Source organism: Hyaena hyaena, unplaced genomic scaffold (genome assembly GCF_003009895.1).
Source record: "Hyaena hyaena isolate Hyena2069 unplaced genomic scaffold, ASM300989v1 scaffold_192, whole genome shotgun sequence".
NCBI lineage: Eukaryota > Metazoa > Chordata > Mammalia > Carnivora > Hyaenidae > Hyaena > Hyaena hyaena.
The window spans coordinates 2533088-2549115 of record NW_024080825.1 but is presented as its reverse complement, the minus strand read 5'-3'; the positions used below and the strand labels follow the sequence as shown (position 1 = coordinate 2549115).

The 16028-nt window shown below is 56.6% G+C and overlaps 2 protein-coding genes across 3 annotated transcripts in view; both read right to left on the bottom strand.

Moving 5' to 3' along the window:
- The window catches only part of SMIM41 (small integral membrane protein 41), a 4140-nt gene extending 2446 nt beyond the window's left edge, over positions 1 to 1694 (bottom strand). The window contains exon 1 of the mRNA XM_039241408.1: positions 1311 to 1694. Within this exon, the coding sequence (XP_039097339.1) occupies positions 1428 to 1694 (267 nt within the window). The 3' untranslated portion in view covers positions 1311 to 1427. The remainder of the gene's footprint in view (positions 1 to 1310) is intronic.
- A 1921-nt stretch (positions 1695 to 3615) lies between these two features.
- Positions 3616 to 9009, bottom strand: ATG101 (autophagy related 101). Of its 2 annotated transcripts, none has more exons than XM_039241406.1 (4): positions 8907 to 9009; positions 8499 to 8624; positions 5499 to 5826; positions 3616 to 4304 (listed from the first exon to the last, which is right to left on the bottom strand). In XM_039241406.1, the coding sequence occupies exons 3-4, from the start codon at positions 5748 to 5750 to the stop codon at positions 3900 to 3902; spliced, it is 657 nt and encodes a 218-aa protein (XP_039097337.1). In that variant the 5' UTR covers positions 5751 to 5826; positions 8499 to 8624; positions 8907 to 9009; the 3' UTR covers positions 3616 to 3899. The 2 variants fall into 2 exon arrangements, with proteins under 2 accessions (XP_039097337.1, XP_039097338.1); XM_039241407.1 differs by lacking the exon at positions 8907 to 9009 and adding an exon at positions 8720 to 8780.
- Positions 9010 to 16028: the final 7019 nt, after the last annotated feature.

Here is a 16028-nt window from a genome sequence, read left to right as displayed (position 1 = left end):
CACACACACACACCCCCCACTGCCCCACTGCCCTGGCCAGCCCTCTCTCTCTCTCTCTCTCTCTCTCTCTCACACACACACACACACACACACACACACACACACACACACAGCCCCCACTGCCCTGGCCAGCCCTCTCTCTCCAAGGGGGTGGCAGTGGTGTCCCCGAGGTGAGAAGTCCACAGCTCAGCGAGGCCAGAGTGGCACAACTGCCTGGGATTAGCGCTAAACCCCAGGCTGCTCTGTGCATGGGTCACACGTCGTCGGCTTCACAGCTGCTCAGCCTCATGCCACCCGTACTGTCCCCTGCCCCTCACCAGCCTCTCCTCACGTGCACGGACTCTCTTCCCAGAAGGAAGCTAGGGTCCTGCCTCTGCCCGTGACAAGCTACAGGTCAGAGGTGCCCCCAAAGAACAGCCGTGCCCACAGAAGCCTCTCAGGGGCCCATGGGCACAACACCGAGCAGACGACAGAGAAGTGAAAGCTTCTCTGCCCGACTGCCGTGGCTCTGCCCGAGGTGGCCTTGGCCTGGAATTACCTCGTCTTGAGGCCACCCAGGCCCTTCCCTCCAGATGGTTCTTGTCCTTGGCAAGCCAAGCGCGGCCTCTGCAGCTGGGAAGCCTCAGCCCCGGCTTCCTGCAGCAATGTGCTCTTGAGACCCCCCAGCTGTCAGGAATCTTGCTATCCACCGCCTTCCCCACACATGCCACAAAGCTCCTTGCTCCCAGCCACCTCTGTCCCCCACCCCACCCAGAACAGGGGCTGGGAGAGGGGGGACCCCGCCACACCTCCCCGGCACCCCCCCAGAGGCATCCAGGCCCCCTAGCTCCACCATAAACCAGGACCCACACTCCCACCCCTATGGCGAGAGAGGGCATAGTGAGGAGTCTCACTCAAAGCCCCTTCTAGAGACTAGGCTTCAGGAAGGAAGGGGGAAGCAGCGGTCAGAGGCCTGGGTTGTCTGTCTCAGTGGCAGTATCTCTCCTGGGCCTCCCAGTGGCACAGGCAGTGCCGGGGCACTGCAGAGTTGGGCCTCAGTTCCCCTGGGGCTGAGCAGTGTTGGGGGTGGGCTCAGGGAAGAAGGGCCCTCTGATCCACCCCCTCACACATGTGACTGGTTCTTCTAGAAAAAAGACATTGGGGTGCAGTGCCGCCAGAGGAGACATGAGATCAGGAGAAGAGAGGGTGGCAGCCTCTTCCCTCAGGTCCTGGCACATCTGGGGTGGCTGCAGGCCCCACCCTGCGGATGTGCAGAGCCTAGCCAGAGTCGCTGAAGACCTGCCCCCCACTCCGCCCCCGTGCACTCTCACCTGCTCGGCACCAGGCTCAGGGGGAGGACGCCGAGTCCCGCTCTCCACAGCAGCCTCCCGACGCCAAGTCATGGGCCGCCTGGAGGCCGTGACCCTCATTCTGGAGCACAGGGGTGCCTAGGAGTCATCGTCGTCGTCGCCTCCACCAGCGCCACTGGACTCGGCCTCATGGGATGCGCTCCGCTCATGGAGCACCATGGCCGTGAGGCCCTGCGCACGGAGGAGGAGGCCGCCACCCAGGAAGAGGACCCCGCAGAGCACAAGCAGTGACAGCACGCCCAGCACCACCGCCTGCACGACGCGCAGCCCCTCTGGGGGCTCAGGCAGCACCCCCGACTGGTTGCAGCAGCCCAGCCAGGTGGCTGGTGCCCGGGAGCCGTTCATGCTAAGGCACGGCTGCCCAGATGTGAGGGGAGGGCCAGATGTGCGGGAGCCCAATCAGGAGGGCGGGCCTCGCTGGGCTGCAGAGGGGAGGTCCCCGAGGGGCGGGTCCCAGGCGCTGTAGGCTCCCACCCCACACTGAGCATTCAGGATCCTCCGGGGTGGACTATGGCCCAGACTCCCAGGCCGCGGGGTTATTTCTCCCGGTCTCAAAGGCCTCTACAGCCACACATGGGAATCTGGCCCATGCACTCAACCAGCCAAACCCAGGAATTCGGGTCCCCAAGACTTTCCCTCTCCCTTGGCAAAGAAGTCAAGAGATAGAACCTCCCTCAAAACTCTGAAAAGGCCTTCCAGACCCCACCCCAGGTGCTGGCTAGGGTGCCCCCCACTAAGCAGGACACAAGCAAGCATCCTGGGCTGTCCCTGGGCCAAAGCTCAATTCTGCTAAGTGGCCCAGGTGGCCACATGAACAGGGGACAAATGAGCAGCCTCTAGGACCTGAGGGATGAGAGTCCTTATTCTGTCATGCCTTCTGGGAGCCTCTCAGAGCTGGACAAGCAGGCCAGTGCCTCCTTGGCCGGCAGCAAGAAGAGATGGAAGGAGGGGCAATTAGGAAGGCTTCAAGTCCTACCCCCATTCTTTTGCGCAGATCCCAGAGGTCAAGGAGTTACCCAACCAATGAGAAAACATAGTTGAGTCACCAGGGCTCCTGCCCTGACCTTGAGTCAATCAGTCCCCTACCTGCAGGAAATTATAATGCCAAAAGGAATGGAAATATGGAAATGTTGCTGCCGGTCCACCAAGGTCCACCAAGGGGAGTTCACTGCCCGCTGGGTGGCCCACAGCCAACCTGGAGGGGGGCAGGGCAGGGAAGCAAAGTCTGGCTGCAGAAAAGTAGAAAGTCTCAAAAGGCTGCGATGGAATGAAGACCCTCCTGCTCAGGTCTCCTGAAAAGACAGCAACCCTGGGCTGTTTAAAAACAAAGTCACTGCCAACAAACACCTCTATCAGTCAACCAACCCCTCAGAAGGGATTAGCTGATGGCCAGCTAGGAGGAAAATGGTCCCTGGGGCTGCAGCGGGCCAGACAGGGATTACACACCATCAAGGGCTTGCTAGGAAGTGCCCTTCCCCATCTCCAAAGCCCTGACAACCTCCTGAAGTCTCCCAATGCTCCAGAGATCAAAGGCAAGACTACACCAGATCTGTGGTGAAATATCACAGGGCCCGGTGACTTGGAATGAGAAAAACGTGCGAACACTTCCTGGCCATCTGGCTATCTACCTGCTCCAGGACCCAAGACCCCCGCCCACCCACACCATCTGGCCGGGCAGAACTGCCCACATACAACCCAAAAGGGCTGTAAAACATAGACTAAATCAGTAAAAAGCACCCAACAAGGCGTTCACTGATGGTGAGTATGCTGTTGCAGGAACAAGTATGTTAACCAAGCAGTGTCCTAACCACCAGCCAGGCCCAGCCCCACCTGGACCACTTCTCAGACACCAGTCTCAATCTCCAAAGAAAGGAAGCCCAAACCAAATTAGCTTTCTGGTGCACGTGGGGACTTGTCCGTGCTCTATGAAGCCAGAAAAGGTCCTTCTGGAGGCCATCATGAAACAAGACCAGATAATACAAAGGGCGGGGATATCACAGCTACCTTAGGGAGGGAGAAGAAACAGCGCAGTCCCATCCAAAAGCAACAGATCCCGACCTGTGTCATCATTCAGAGGAGGGACACAGTGACACCTGAATGGTTACCACCCACTTATGTGAAGGTCCCACAAAGCACTAAATTGGTCAGTTTCAATCCTATCCCCCCTTCATGTTGGAGTAACACCCTCAACACACATCTGTGTCCCCCAGGTCTGTCAGGAAGTGTGAACGTTTCCAGGCCGAATGCACGCCAAGGGAGAGATGGCTCAACCCGAACTCACGTTCTCAACTTTATTCATCGTCCTAGCGACGGCTCTCCCGTATAGCGGAGGAGCAAGGGGACCCCCTCCAGGGGCGTGCAGAGACAGCGAGGGCCAGAATCGACCATCAGCCTAGGTGGGAAGGATAACCGGAGACCGGCAACCGCTAAACAAGGAAGCCAGGGGTGGCCATCCCAAGTCTCATCAAGCACCTGGGTCGGGGTCCCAGGCGCCCAGGGCCCAACAGTACAACCCCCAGAAGCCGAAGTCTGCAGGCCGTCAAGGAAGGCCTAGAGGGCAAGGGTGTCTTTGATGAGCCTGCGCATGGTGGTGGTGACCGAGGTGCCCAGTGCGTCAGTGATCTGGAAGGAGATCTTGTAGAGGTAGGGCTGCACGTCCCGCAAGCCCGTGTCGAACACGTTGTCCACCTCCGACTGCGTGGGCATCTTGGGCAGGTACTCGTGCCGGTTCATCACCTCCACAATGTTGATGATCTTCTCGCAGAGCTTCTCGCCCACCTTCTCCCGGCATATCTGCCGCTCCTGCTCGGTGGCCAGGGCTACCACATGCACCTTGACCGTCCACACCTCCCAAGGGATGCACTCGTCCGAGAAAGGCCAGCGAGACTTCTTCTTCTGGTAGAACTCCAGGGACATCTGCCCCAGCCCGTCACCCCCAGAGTTGCGCAGCGCATCCTGGGGAGGGAGGGGTAACGGGTGAGTGGGCCACGGCGGTGGGGGAGCTCTTGCTGTGCGCTTCCTACACCTCAGGGAAGCAGGCTCTCCTGGCTTTTTCAGTCCTTCGAGGAGGGTAGGGAAGGAGACCCGCAGACAGTAAAGTATTCATGTAAAATGACACAGCAGCCTGCCGGCCTAAACTTGAGCGCTCCAAGCCAACCAACAAAATCCGACACTAGAGAGATGCAGGAGGGGCGCCAGGGTGGCTTAGCTGGTTGAGCGTCTGACTCCTGATTTCAGCTCAGGTCACGATCTCACGGTTTCAGTTCAAACCCGCGTCAGGCTCTGTGCTGGCAGCTCGGAGCCTGCTTGGGAGTCTCACTCTTTCTCTACCCCTCCCTCCCTCACACTGTCTCTGTCTCTCCCAAAATAAATAAACTTGAAGTGGAGTCACATGCCCAAGGTCACAGGCTTGTTGGCTGGTAGAGCCTAGCTCCAGAATCCACGCTCTAAACCATTACATTCCACATGCCTCGTGGGCGCCTGGAGGACAGAGGCCAGGCTACCACTGCCTCCCTTGAGGGACTGGGAAACTCATGAGTTTGCCCTTCCTGGTCTCAGAGGGGCTGCAGAGTGATGGCAGGGAGACACTGCGGCCTGCGACGGGGTCCACCTCCTGCCATGAGCACGGGATGCCTGGCACAGTGTGGGGGCTCTCCGAACGTGTGTGGACTGGAAGGCAGGCAGGCAACCCTCCTCCACTGACCTCAGAGACAGCCCCTTAAAAAAATTCCCTCTGACTTTAAAGCCTAAAACAACCCCATCTCCGTTCCCGCCGCAGCCTCATGTGCCCTCCCTTGCCCAGGGGCACTCCACCCAATGGCGAGATGGCGATCACCTGAGCCCCAGCAACCCTCCCTGGCAGGGAACTTTGCCTGGAAAAGGCCCAGACTGCTGAAGTGAGAAGTGGGAGCATAGAAAAGATGTCGGCAGAGAGAGCTGGACAGTCAGACAGGTCAAGACCATGCGGGCAGGGATCACTCTGGGGGACCTGATGCCATCACTCCCCACCCCCTCCCCAAGAAGCGCTGACCATGCCTGCTCCTTAGAACCTGGAAGAAGCCGACAGGACCACCCAGAAAGGGTCCAACCACAAGCCACGGATGAGAGGAATTTGAGGTGCACCTGCCACCCCCCGTGCCACACCCCTACCTTGAACTCCCCGACAACCTTGCGCAGGGCACGGTCCAGCTCCTCAGAGGAGACGCGCACGTAGGTGAAGTCGATGAAGTCACAGTCCACATCCTGGGTGCCCACGGTGCCGATGGAGTAGGTCCCCTCCTTCTTATAGTGGAACTTGCCGGTGCTGCGGTGCAGAAGCACCGTGTGCAGCACGGCCAGCATGGCCTCCTCCACCTGCCGCCCCTCCACCGACACCTCTAGCACCTCCGAGCGACAGTTCATCCCGCAGCTGGTGGCCCACACCACGGTGTGGGACAGGAATAAAGACAGGGGCTCTTCACCGCAGCCAGGGGCCACCCTGCAAGAGCAGCCACGTCAGAAGGCGGACACCTTCTCAATACCTGTCGCGTCCTTCCCGGCCCAGCCAGGCTCCTCCTGCGTGGCCCTTCTCTGCATTTTGACAACACGTTCCATCAGAAAGATTCTTGGGACCAGAAAGGGCGAGAGATTCAAAGTTACAGCCCAAACAACCAGCCATGGCTTGTCCCCGGTACAGCGTTCAGCCCAGCTGACAGCAAACAATAGCTGTGCGACATCCGTCAGGCACTGGCCGTTCAAGGGCAAGCACAGCCTCTGCCCTGGAGAGGCCGCAGGAATGCAGGAGAGAAAGGCAGGTAAATGCTACCGGAGTGGCAAGAGTACAAGGTGGGAGTAAGAAGAAAAGGGAGAGTGGAGTCTGACTGGGGCCCTGAATGACCAGGTTAAGGCATCTGGACTGTGCTGAGGGCAGGGAAGAGTCGATGCGTCACTGTGCCAAGGTCAAATCTGGGCATCAGAACGTTAACTCTGGATAAAAGCCAGAGAACGGCTCGGAATTATTTTGTGGTCAGACACTGCTCTGAGCAAGCAGTAAAAACTATGAAGACCGGGCTCTAACACCTGACTGAGACATGCACACACACCGCAAATCTCACCTAGTTCCAGGGCCATCCACAGACTCTGAGGTGGAAACTCCCAGACTGAAGGCAGGAAGGCTGGGCAAGAAGTCCAGTTAGAGGCCATGACAGTAGGGACAGTTACGAAGGCAGCACGATGGGATGTGGGGGAGTCAAGTGCAAAGCGTGGGGGTTTTCATGTCCAACAGTCCTGGTTTGGACCCCGGCCCTCCTCTACCTTGCTCTGTGATTTTACACAAATCACTCAGCCTCTCTGAGCGTGTTCTATCTGTAAATTTGGATTCTTGTGAGGATCAAGTCAAATTACATACGTACAATGCAGCAGAATGGTGGTTAAGGACAATGCTCTAAAGCCAGACAGCCCAGGCTGGAACCCCAGCTGCTCCCTCTGTGATCTTGGGCAAGCTGCTGGACTCCACTGTGCCTCAGTTTCCCCAAATCTATATAAAGGGGATATTAATGAAATCTACCTTGAAAGGACTATCTTGGTTTGAATGAGTCAGCACCCGTAAAGCGCTTAACGCAGTACCTGGCAGGAAGTAAACAGTAAGTATTAGCCGCTATGATTCATTATAATATCATTTTTGCCGGAAATGATACAGGCTACAATACAGCACTGGGGAACAGAGTGGAAAGGAAAGACCAGACTTGAGAACCAGACCTCAGTAAGTAACAATAGGAGCCCTGAAGGACAAGGTACAGTCAAGTTTCCTGCTGAGGGTTCAGCTTACAAACCTCCCGGACAGGGAGCTCAGCCACCTCTCGCACCAGACCATTTCATCTTTGGACAGCTCTCCCCAGTTATTCCTCCTACAGAATATCTGCCGCTTCAAACCACTGGTTATAGTAGCTTTTGTTCCGGTTCTGGTTTTCAAAGATTTTACTTTCAGGTAATCTTGACGCCCAACATGGGCCTCAAACTCACAGCCCTGAGATCAAGAGTCACGTGCTCTACTGACTGAGCCAGCCAGGCGCTCCTAACTACTGGTCACAGGTCTGATGCCACACGGAATAAATCTCACCCCTTTTCTGCTAATATGCCTTTCTGATACCTGGAGACACACCTTCCGTCACCCCTTACCCCAACCACGGGTTAAGGGTCCCCAGTCCCCATCAACACGCCAGCTGGACAGGACATCTAATCTGGCAGCTCTCTCCTAGGTGTATTTCAGTTTGTCTGAATCCCCATGAAAGAGCAGTGCTCAGCAGTAGGCACGGGGCAGTGTGAGTGATCAAGCTGCTTCACCTCTCACTTGGCGACCAACAGTCATCTCTTCACAGCTGTTATCCTGTCTCGTCTCTCCCACTCGGACGTTCCTTGAGGGCACGGACGGGATCATACTCAAAACTGGAAGCTTAGTACTTGGAACCCAGTACAAAGTAACTGCTCAATTCACCCTGACCCAGGAGCTCCAGGTCCTTCTGAGGGCTGCTAGATTGGCTCCTACACTCAGGAAGAAGAGGGTTCTCCCACTCAGTTCTGCCCTCTACTCATGTCCTTCCAATCATACTCCCAGTTCCGGTCCAGCTCCCCTTCTTCCACCACTTCCCCCTCTAGTGTCCCCCACAAACCTTCAAACAGGCCACTGGGGCACCTGGATGGCTCAGTCAGTGAGCCTTGGACTTCGGTTCAGGTCATGATCTCTGAGCTTATAGGTTTGAGCCCCATATCCAGCTCTGTGCTCACGACTCAGAGCCTGGAGCCTGCTTCAGATTGATTCTGCATCTCCCTCTCTCTCTGCCACTCCCCCCTGCCCCTTGTGTTCTCTCTCTCTCTTCAAAAATAAACATGTTTCAGAAACTTTTTTAAGAAACCAGGCCACTTTTTTCTTTTGCCCCACACCCAGGCTCTTCGCTCTTTCTAAGCACTGTTGTAGGAAACACTCCTGCAGGAAGCCAGTACTGACCAACTCCAGCAACACCGCAAGCCACCTCCGGTCTGTCCCCTCCCGTCACCCCCGCCTCCGCTGAGCAGGGAGACCACCAGGGCAGGGCCCGAGAAGTCGCACCCCTCTGGTGGGGGTCTGCAGAGCACTGGCCATGCTGGAGCCCAGGGTACCCCATGCCCACTTACGCGTACAGGCTGGTGCGCGGGTGACTCAGGCGCTGACCATGCCCTTCCTCCTCTTCCACACGCGCAGGTGTCCGCTCCGCAGGTGCGCTCCAAACTCCGCGCCCGCGGCTGAGCGCTAGGGATGGCCTGAAAGCAAAAACAGAAGGCTCAGCGTCAACACGCTCAGCGACAAGCTGGCGGGCCGCGGGAAGGCCTTTCCTCCCGGATCCCGTTTCTCCCACCGCCACTACTCCCGACCCTCCAAGGTCCAGGGTCGGGGAGGAACTGCCTGCCGAGGTCCCGGGGGCGGCGCCCCGCGCCCACCCCGGCAGCGCTCGGGAATTCGAGGCGCGCCGTCGCTGCCGCCGGCCCGGGGAGTTCCCGCGCTTGCACCGGGGAAGGGGGCAGACGGTTGGAACGGTCCCCCACCTCCCCGAGTCCGCGTCCGAAAGCCCACGACCGCTCAGCTGCCCTAGCCACTAGCGCCAGACCACCGCGGCAGGAGGCGGTGCCGGCGGCGGAAGTCCGGGCCTCGGCCCTCGCCGGCCGGGCGGGTTCCACCTGCTCCGTCGGCCTCAGGCGGGGGCGCGAACACCGGCCGGCCGGGCCCCGCCGCCAGCGCAGCCGCCCGCTCCGCCTTACAGTCCCGCCGGCGGACGCAGGGAGCCACATACTGCTCCGTAAAAACATGCGACTTTTTTTCTTGATTGTCTTTCGGATGTTAAGATTTGAGAGTGAGAAGTATCCCCCTCGTTTAGGCGAATCCATTCACTCCCACCACCGAGTATGTTGTGTTTCGGCTGGGACGACGCACTTCCGCCATAGAGATGAGAGGGAAAGAGAGGCCAGTGAGCTCTGTGCCGCCTCCCAAAGGGGAGAGGAGTCATCGCCGGCGAGCCAGCTCCTGGGACGCAGACCTGGTCCCCAACTCGGGGCGCAGGGCCCTCGACGGGGCACCTATCCCGCAAGATGAAGGGCGTGCCATTTGGAGAGGTGGTCTGGAGATGAGTCCAAGCCAGTGCGCTGCATGATGGTGAACGGATGGCAAAACTTTAGCTTATCCAGTGTGCACAATAGACAGGGTCCCTGGCCTGGCCCCACAATGCTGGAGAGAGAAAGGGTCTTAACCTTACTCGGTTATCTTCATACAGGAGCACCACTTGATGCTCTACCATGACCGATCCGGTGATAGTTGTAAACCTCGTAATTCTGCCATACCCCCTGTGTGAGCCTCTTGACGCCACCCATGCTTTCTGATTTTCTCCTGTATAAGTGAGGCGCTGTTGTGACAATCACGAGAGATAATTCATATAAAAGACCTTTGTGGAATGCAAAGTGTTAAGCGAATGTGAGTGCATTTTTAGTGCTCTGTAATTCCTGGGAGCATATCTGGTATTCCATGTAGATTGTAAGCCCAGGGCAGGCAGAAGTTTATCCTTTGTTTTGTTAATGGCCGCAGAGCCTGGCATGCCCCAAAGGAGGCACCCCTGTGTTGTTTATTTGGGGATTAGGATGCTCGTTTTCCTAACATGCATTTTCTCTCCCAAAATAATAACAGATCACGTTTATTGAGTGGACTGTGCAGAGCATAATTCTAAGTGGTTTGTGTATGTTAATTAATGTAAGCCTGACATCAATCAAACCTAGAAGGCAGATAAAGAAACGGGATGCTGGGAGAGGTTAAGTTAACTAGCCCAAGGTCACCCAGTGACAGAGCCTGGGAATCAAATGCAGGATTCGATACCACTACCCAAGTTCTCTTTCTGGTTTCTCCACCCTAATCCTCCCCACACAATACCATTCTCCAATACTCCCCATCCAAAGCCAGCTCTCTAGCGGGAAAATACCTTCATTAGCAACGTTTGCCAGTGATGGCCGATTTAAAACTACAGGACATCACTGAATGCAGGGTCCAGAATGAAGAAAGGATCACATTTTGATCATCAGAGATAAAATGGGCTCCGAGTATCAGTACCAGCAGCAGCTGGCTCCAGGATACCACTAACCACACCCGCACACACACTTAAGGCTTCCTCCCTCCCATCCAGATTTTCTAACCTCCCCCTGCACAACTCCTTTTCTGGCTGACCTTTCCCCCCTCCTCATCTGTTCCCTATCTCTTCCCCTGCCTTCCCCTAGTTGTGAAGTCTTGGTGTCTGGTTTGTCTTTGCAGCCACCTCTCCCCAGGCAGCCTCTGAAAACTCTAGAGCCTCAGCAAGGAGAAAGCTCCCTGCCTTACAGACCAGCAACCTCTTCTGGAGCGTGAGCTTAACCAGGAGGGAATCAGCATAAAATATTGGGAGGGGAGAGCGTGTGAAGAGCCAAAAGAGGGGGGCCCAAGGAGGTTAGAACCCCCCTGGGTGGGTGGGGGGGATCAGAACTTAACTCCCAGAGACTGTCAGTGAAGGGAGTGGCTGATCGCTCCTCTACCCTTGACACCCTCCATCTCAAGGTCCCTCGAAGCCACTATCCTGACTTCATAATCATCCCTACTACCTAACACTGATCCTTACAAGGCACAAGGCCAGCAGTTCAAATGCACTACTGTGTTGATTTCTCCAACTACGTGTGAAGGTAAATAGGATTTGCCCTCAATTTACAGATAATGAAACTGAAGCTCAGTGATAAAGTTGTAACTTACTTTGATAACTAATTTTATGTGTCAACTTGACTATGCCTCATAGTGCCCAGACATTTGGTCAGACATTCTGGACGCATCTGTGTAAGTGTGTTTTCTAAATGAAATTAACATCTGAATCTGGTAGACTTGAGTAAAGCAGATTACTGCCTTCCCTCATGAGGGCAGGCCCTATCAAATCAGTTGAAGGGCCGACTAGCATAAAAGGGCTGACCTTGCCGTGCGTAAGGAAAACGCCTTCTGCCTGACTGCTTTCGAGTTCAAGTTGGGTCATTGGTATTTTTTTTCCACTTTCACACTTGAATTGGAATATCTGCCCTTCCTGGGTCTCCAGCTTGTCAGCATCTGGAACTATACCCTCAGCCCCCCTGAGTCTCTAGCTTGCTGGCTACAGATCATGGGACTTGTCAGCCTCCATCATTACATGAGCCATTTCTTCATAATAAATCTCTTCCTATAGATCTGCACCCTATTAGTTAGGTTTCCCTGTAGAACCCTGGCAAATACAATAGCCAAGGCCGCATGCTTCTCCAGCCTCATTATACCCACTCTGGTCCATCCTCCAAAACCCATCCCATCCCTGGAGCCTTCCCTGCCTGAGGATGAAACTGAGCCCTCTCACCTTGCTTGTCTGGGGCCAGATGCTGCCTCCTTGTACCTCCCCAAATTCTTTCAAGGCAGCTCTCACTGCACCTTAGACTTTGGGTCCTATGCCCATGCGGACGATCCTGTCAGGGATGACGGAGGGTCTTGGCCCAAAAAGTGAGCCATGTGGAATGAATTATCCCACCCTAAACCCCTCCCTTGATGAGCAAGCAAGATGTAATCTTTTTTTTTTTTAAGATTTCATTTTTAAGCAATCTCTGCACCTATCTGTGGGACTCGAACTTACAGCCCCAAGATTAAAAGTCGCATGCTCTACCAACTGAGCCAGCCAGGCGCTTCTTCAAGATGCAGTTGTTTATTCATTCACTTATTCATTCATGCCACACAGAGGTAACTGTCCACTTGCCATACCAAGGTGGACAAGTCATAATGCGGCCCTCTGGGAGCTCAAAGTCTGGCAGAGGAAATGGACCAAGGCATCCATCTCAGCAAGAGAACACAAGACATGGTCGAAAGAAATGGCAGCAGTCTCTACCGGGACCTGAAGGGGCCAAGATGGCGTCTACTACTGTCAGTCTCGAGAGATCCCTGTGGGAGAGAAAGTGACACATTGAGAGTGGAAAAGCAAGCCCGAACACTGCTCTCCGCAAGGTGGGAGGTGACGGGACACCAGAAGAAAGATGGGAAGGCTGCAGAGAGCCCAGGGTAGCAACGTGAGGGGATGGGCAGGAAGGGGGGAGGGGTTCCAGAAAGAAGTGGAACTACAGGGAGTTATGGGGGGTGGGCTTCCTGAAGAAGGGGAAGCAAAAAGGCTTGCAGGAGAGGTCTCGTTGAGAACAGAGGGTGGAAACTGAGGCTTCTGAGGCAGGAGAGGCAAAGACAGAGAGAGCGGACTTCTCAGTCAGAGCCCAGCACCATGGCCAGCCAGGCAGCCGGGCGGCCGGCTGAGGCCCTCAGAGCCAGAGAGCAGCAGACGCCTGTGAAGGGCCCTTGAAGGCCAACCCAAGACCTTGGGAGCAAGCAGCTGGCTTTGCGCAGTGAGTGTGGCCTTGGATGGCCCCACCCCATCCTAGCGTGTGCCCAGGGGAGTGCTGAGCCCTGAAGCTGGCCCTGCAGGCCACCCCCAGTCGCTCCGGAGCTGACCCCAGTGGCGTCACAGGGAGTGACTCAAGCCCCAGCAACAACAATGAGTGGGACTGACGTCAGGCCGGGGGCTCCTGACGGTGCCTAGCCTGGCGAGGTAGCCAGCACGCTGTCTGCTGACCCTCTAACCCTGGCCAGGCTGTGGGGCTGAGGGGAATCAGCTGTCGACTTCTGACATCTGCCCCCTGAAACCCTGGGCAGGGGCTCCTCCGTCTCCCACCCCAACACCCCCTCCTCCGAGGCAGAGGAAATGGCTGGGCTTCCGACAGAGTGGCAGAGGGCGTGAGAAAGAGGCACCTCCCAGCCCCGACCTCATCAGGCAGCTTCTAGACCTGGCCCCGGCTCCCGAGTTAGTATGTCTGTATGTAGCCTGTTCTCCCTGAGGCTGCGGGGATCTGTCCCTCTGTGTTGGGGAAGGGTGGCGGGTGTCCTTCTCTGCGAAGGTCTGTGTGTTTGTCTCTGGCCAAGTTGGGATGGGGATGGGCTTTATTTCTGAGTCTGTCCTCAGGGCTAAGGGGCCTGTCATCTCTGTCCTGCAAGGTCTACGCATCTGTTTCTTTGGGAAGCATGTGTGTATCTGTTCTCTGGGCCAGAGGATTCCTTGTGACTGTCGTTGCTATTTACCGCCCCCCCTGCAATTAAGGGGGTCTTTCTGTGTATCCCTGGTTTCTTGTCAGGCCAGCGGCATCTGTCTATCCTCATGATACCCCAGTTTACCTAGATTGGGGTCCAGGTCTCCAAGGCTGGGCTGAGTGGGGGCCTCGACCCTCTGATGTGCCAGACTGGGAGGCCAGCCAGCTACAGTCAGCATCTCGCCTGCCTGGCTTGCAGCTGGGCGCCGCTCCCTGCTAACACAGCATGTACCAGGACAGGATCCCCCTCCCTGCCTGCACCCCGACGGGAAGGCCGTGCCTGAGTAGGGACCGGACAGTGCCAGTGCCTGGGTCTCAGACCTTGAGGAGGCCTCAAGTGCCACCCCCCCCCCCACAGCCAGTCAGGGCCCAGTAGGCGGCAGAAGGGACCCAGAGTGGTAGAGAGAACAACAAAAGCATGGGTCTAGGGGTGGGGGAAAGGAGGCAGAAGCCCAGGCTAAAGGCCCCAGGGCCCCCTAGTCCTCAGACCCACTCTGAATCTAGCTGGGGCCCCCGGAATTGGCCTCCTGCCCTCACGATGTCCCTGGCTATGTGGGGAAGGAGATACTGGGGGAGTGGAAGGGGCTTTGGCTCAGCCTTGCACTAACTCCTGTGGCCCTCACAACTGGAGCCTGGAGGTTTTAAAGTCCCACCAGCCAGCCTAGGCCTTACCCAAACAGTCCCCAACCTGGGGCCAAGGCAGAGCGGGGCAGGAACCTGAGCCTGGAGCAGGGGTGAAGGCAGGTGAAGGGGGGGGGGGTGCTGCAAGGGAGGCCAGGCCTGAACAGGGCTGGAAGGTGGAAGCACAGAAGCTCACCCCATCAGCCTCGTCTTCTGAGGAGGCCGAGTGGTTCTGGGGTCTCCACTGGGAGTCAGAGACTTTGGTGGGGGCTGGGGCTAGTTCAGATTTAAGCCAAAACTCCCTGGGAATCCCTAGGCCTGGCTCTCACAGCAGGACAATGCCTGACACAGCTGCCTTAGGTCTATGAAGGGACATCACTAACAACCTGCAGACTGTCCAGCCACCACAGGCAGCCTCCCATCTCTGATGGGCCCTCGTGGGCCTCCCTCTGCAGCCATAGAACGGCTGCCTCACAGCTTGGCACACTGCAGGCCCGCAGCCGACCGTGTGGCACAATAAGCCTCAAGCACAGGGTGGTTGCCCGTGACCTTCAGAAGCTTCCCAGCTTCCTTGAGGCCACCCTTTGCCACCTCCCTCCATAACCAAGTCCTGGCGACCAGAACCCAGGTATGAAGCCGTTTCCTCCGTTCCAGGCCCCAGAGGAGGGTCATTAGTTAGGCACAAACTCTGGGGTACAGAGCACCCACTCAGATCCTAGACCTCAGAGCCACCCCAACCCCAGTCACAATGGCACCTCAGGCCTGGGGAGGGGGCCAGGGCCTCTGGGCACAGGGCCCAGCGTGGGTGGGGTGGGGGGAGACAGGGAGGCAAGCTTCCTGGGTCTCCATGTGAGGACAAACAGCAGGCTTTGAGGCCTTGGAAAATCCCGCCTGGGATTCCAGGCCCTGCCGGCGTCACTGCCTTTTGACTATTGTCCCCGTCGGAAATGGGCCCAGCCCCCGGCTAGCCGGGACAGAGCAGCCATTGTGAGGCCCCACCAGGCTCAATGCCCCCTTGTTTGCCCTCCCAGCCCCTAGCAAGACTTGGAGGCCAGTTCTTCCAGTTGCTCAGTGGAAAGAAAGGGCCTCCTCCAGGCTCCAGCCCTTGGGCGGGGCAGGGTGGGGCAGGGCGGGGCAGGGGGAATCAGCCTCCCACCCTGGACCCCAATCACCAGAGTCCTGGAAAGAAGCCACCATCCAGGATGGAGTTTCCTTCACTTACAAGGCCTGGGGCAGGGAGACCTAGCGGGTTAGCATTAGCGGTGAGGTACTTAGACACACCCTGCTCAGCGGCTTAGAAGCCAGTGACCTTGGGAAAGTCATTTCCTTTCCTCCTTTCTTGTGAAAGCAACAGCTCTTATTTATTGGGTGTTGGCTTCATACCAGGCACCGTTTGAAGCACTTTGTATGCCTGCATCCGTATAATCATTATAGTAACTTTATGAAATAGATACAGTTATTTCCTCCATTTATAGCTGAAGACCTGAAGGCGCAGAAAGGTTAAGTGACTTATCCAAAATTCTACAGCTAGTAAGAGCTGGAGGCAAGATTCAAAGCCAGGCAGCCTGGTTCCAAGGTCCTTGCTCTTTACTACTTTGCTGCCCTCATAGCGTGGTGGTGAGGGCTAGGAATAACAAATACCGTGCAGAAAGAACTTAGTGGGTGACTGAACGTTATATGTGGTAGCTATTATCGCTTTGGGGCTTAGATGTCTATACGGACCAAGATTCTCCATTGCCCACCCCATGCCCATCCCCTGGCCGTGCTCAAGCACCTAAGTGGCTCTCTTGCCTTCCCCAAGGGCCTGCCTCCACATCTATCTGTGCCAAAGTCAGAGATACAGAAGAGAGTGACCCAAAAGGAGAGGACTCAGTTCTGTACCACAGCGAGTGGGAGATTTCCCAGCAAGCT

Bases quoted from the DNA above. Each gene is read 5' to 3' on its own strand.
- ATG101 (XM_039241406.1), bottom strand. From the start codon at position 5,750: ATGAACTGTCGCTCGGAGGTGCTAGAGGTGTCGGTGGAGGGGCGGCAG. The intron at 4,305-5,498 runs GTAGGGGTGTGG...CTCCCTCCCCAG, and splicing joins AGGTTGTCGGGGAGTTCAAG to GATGCGCTGCGCAACTCTGG.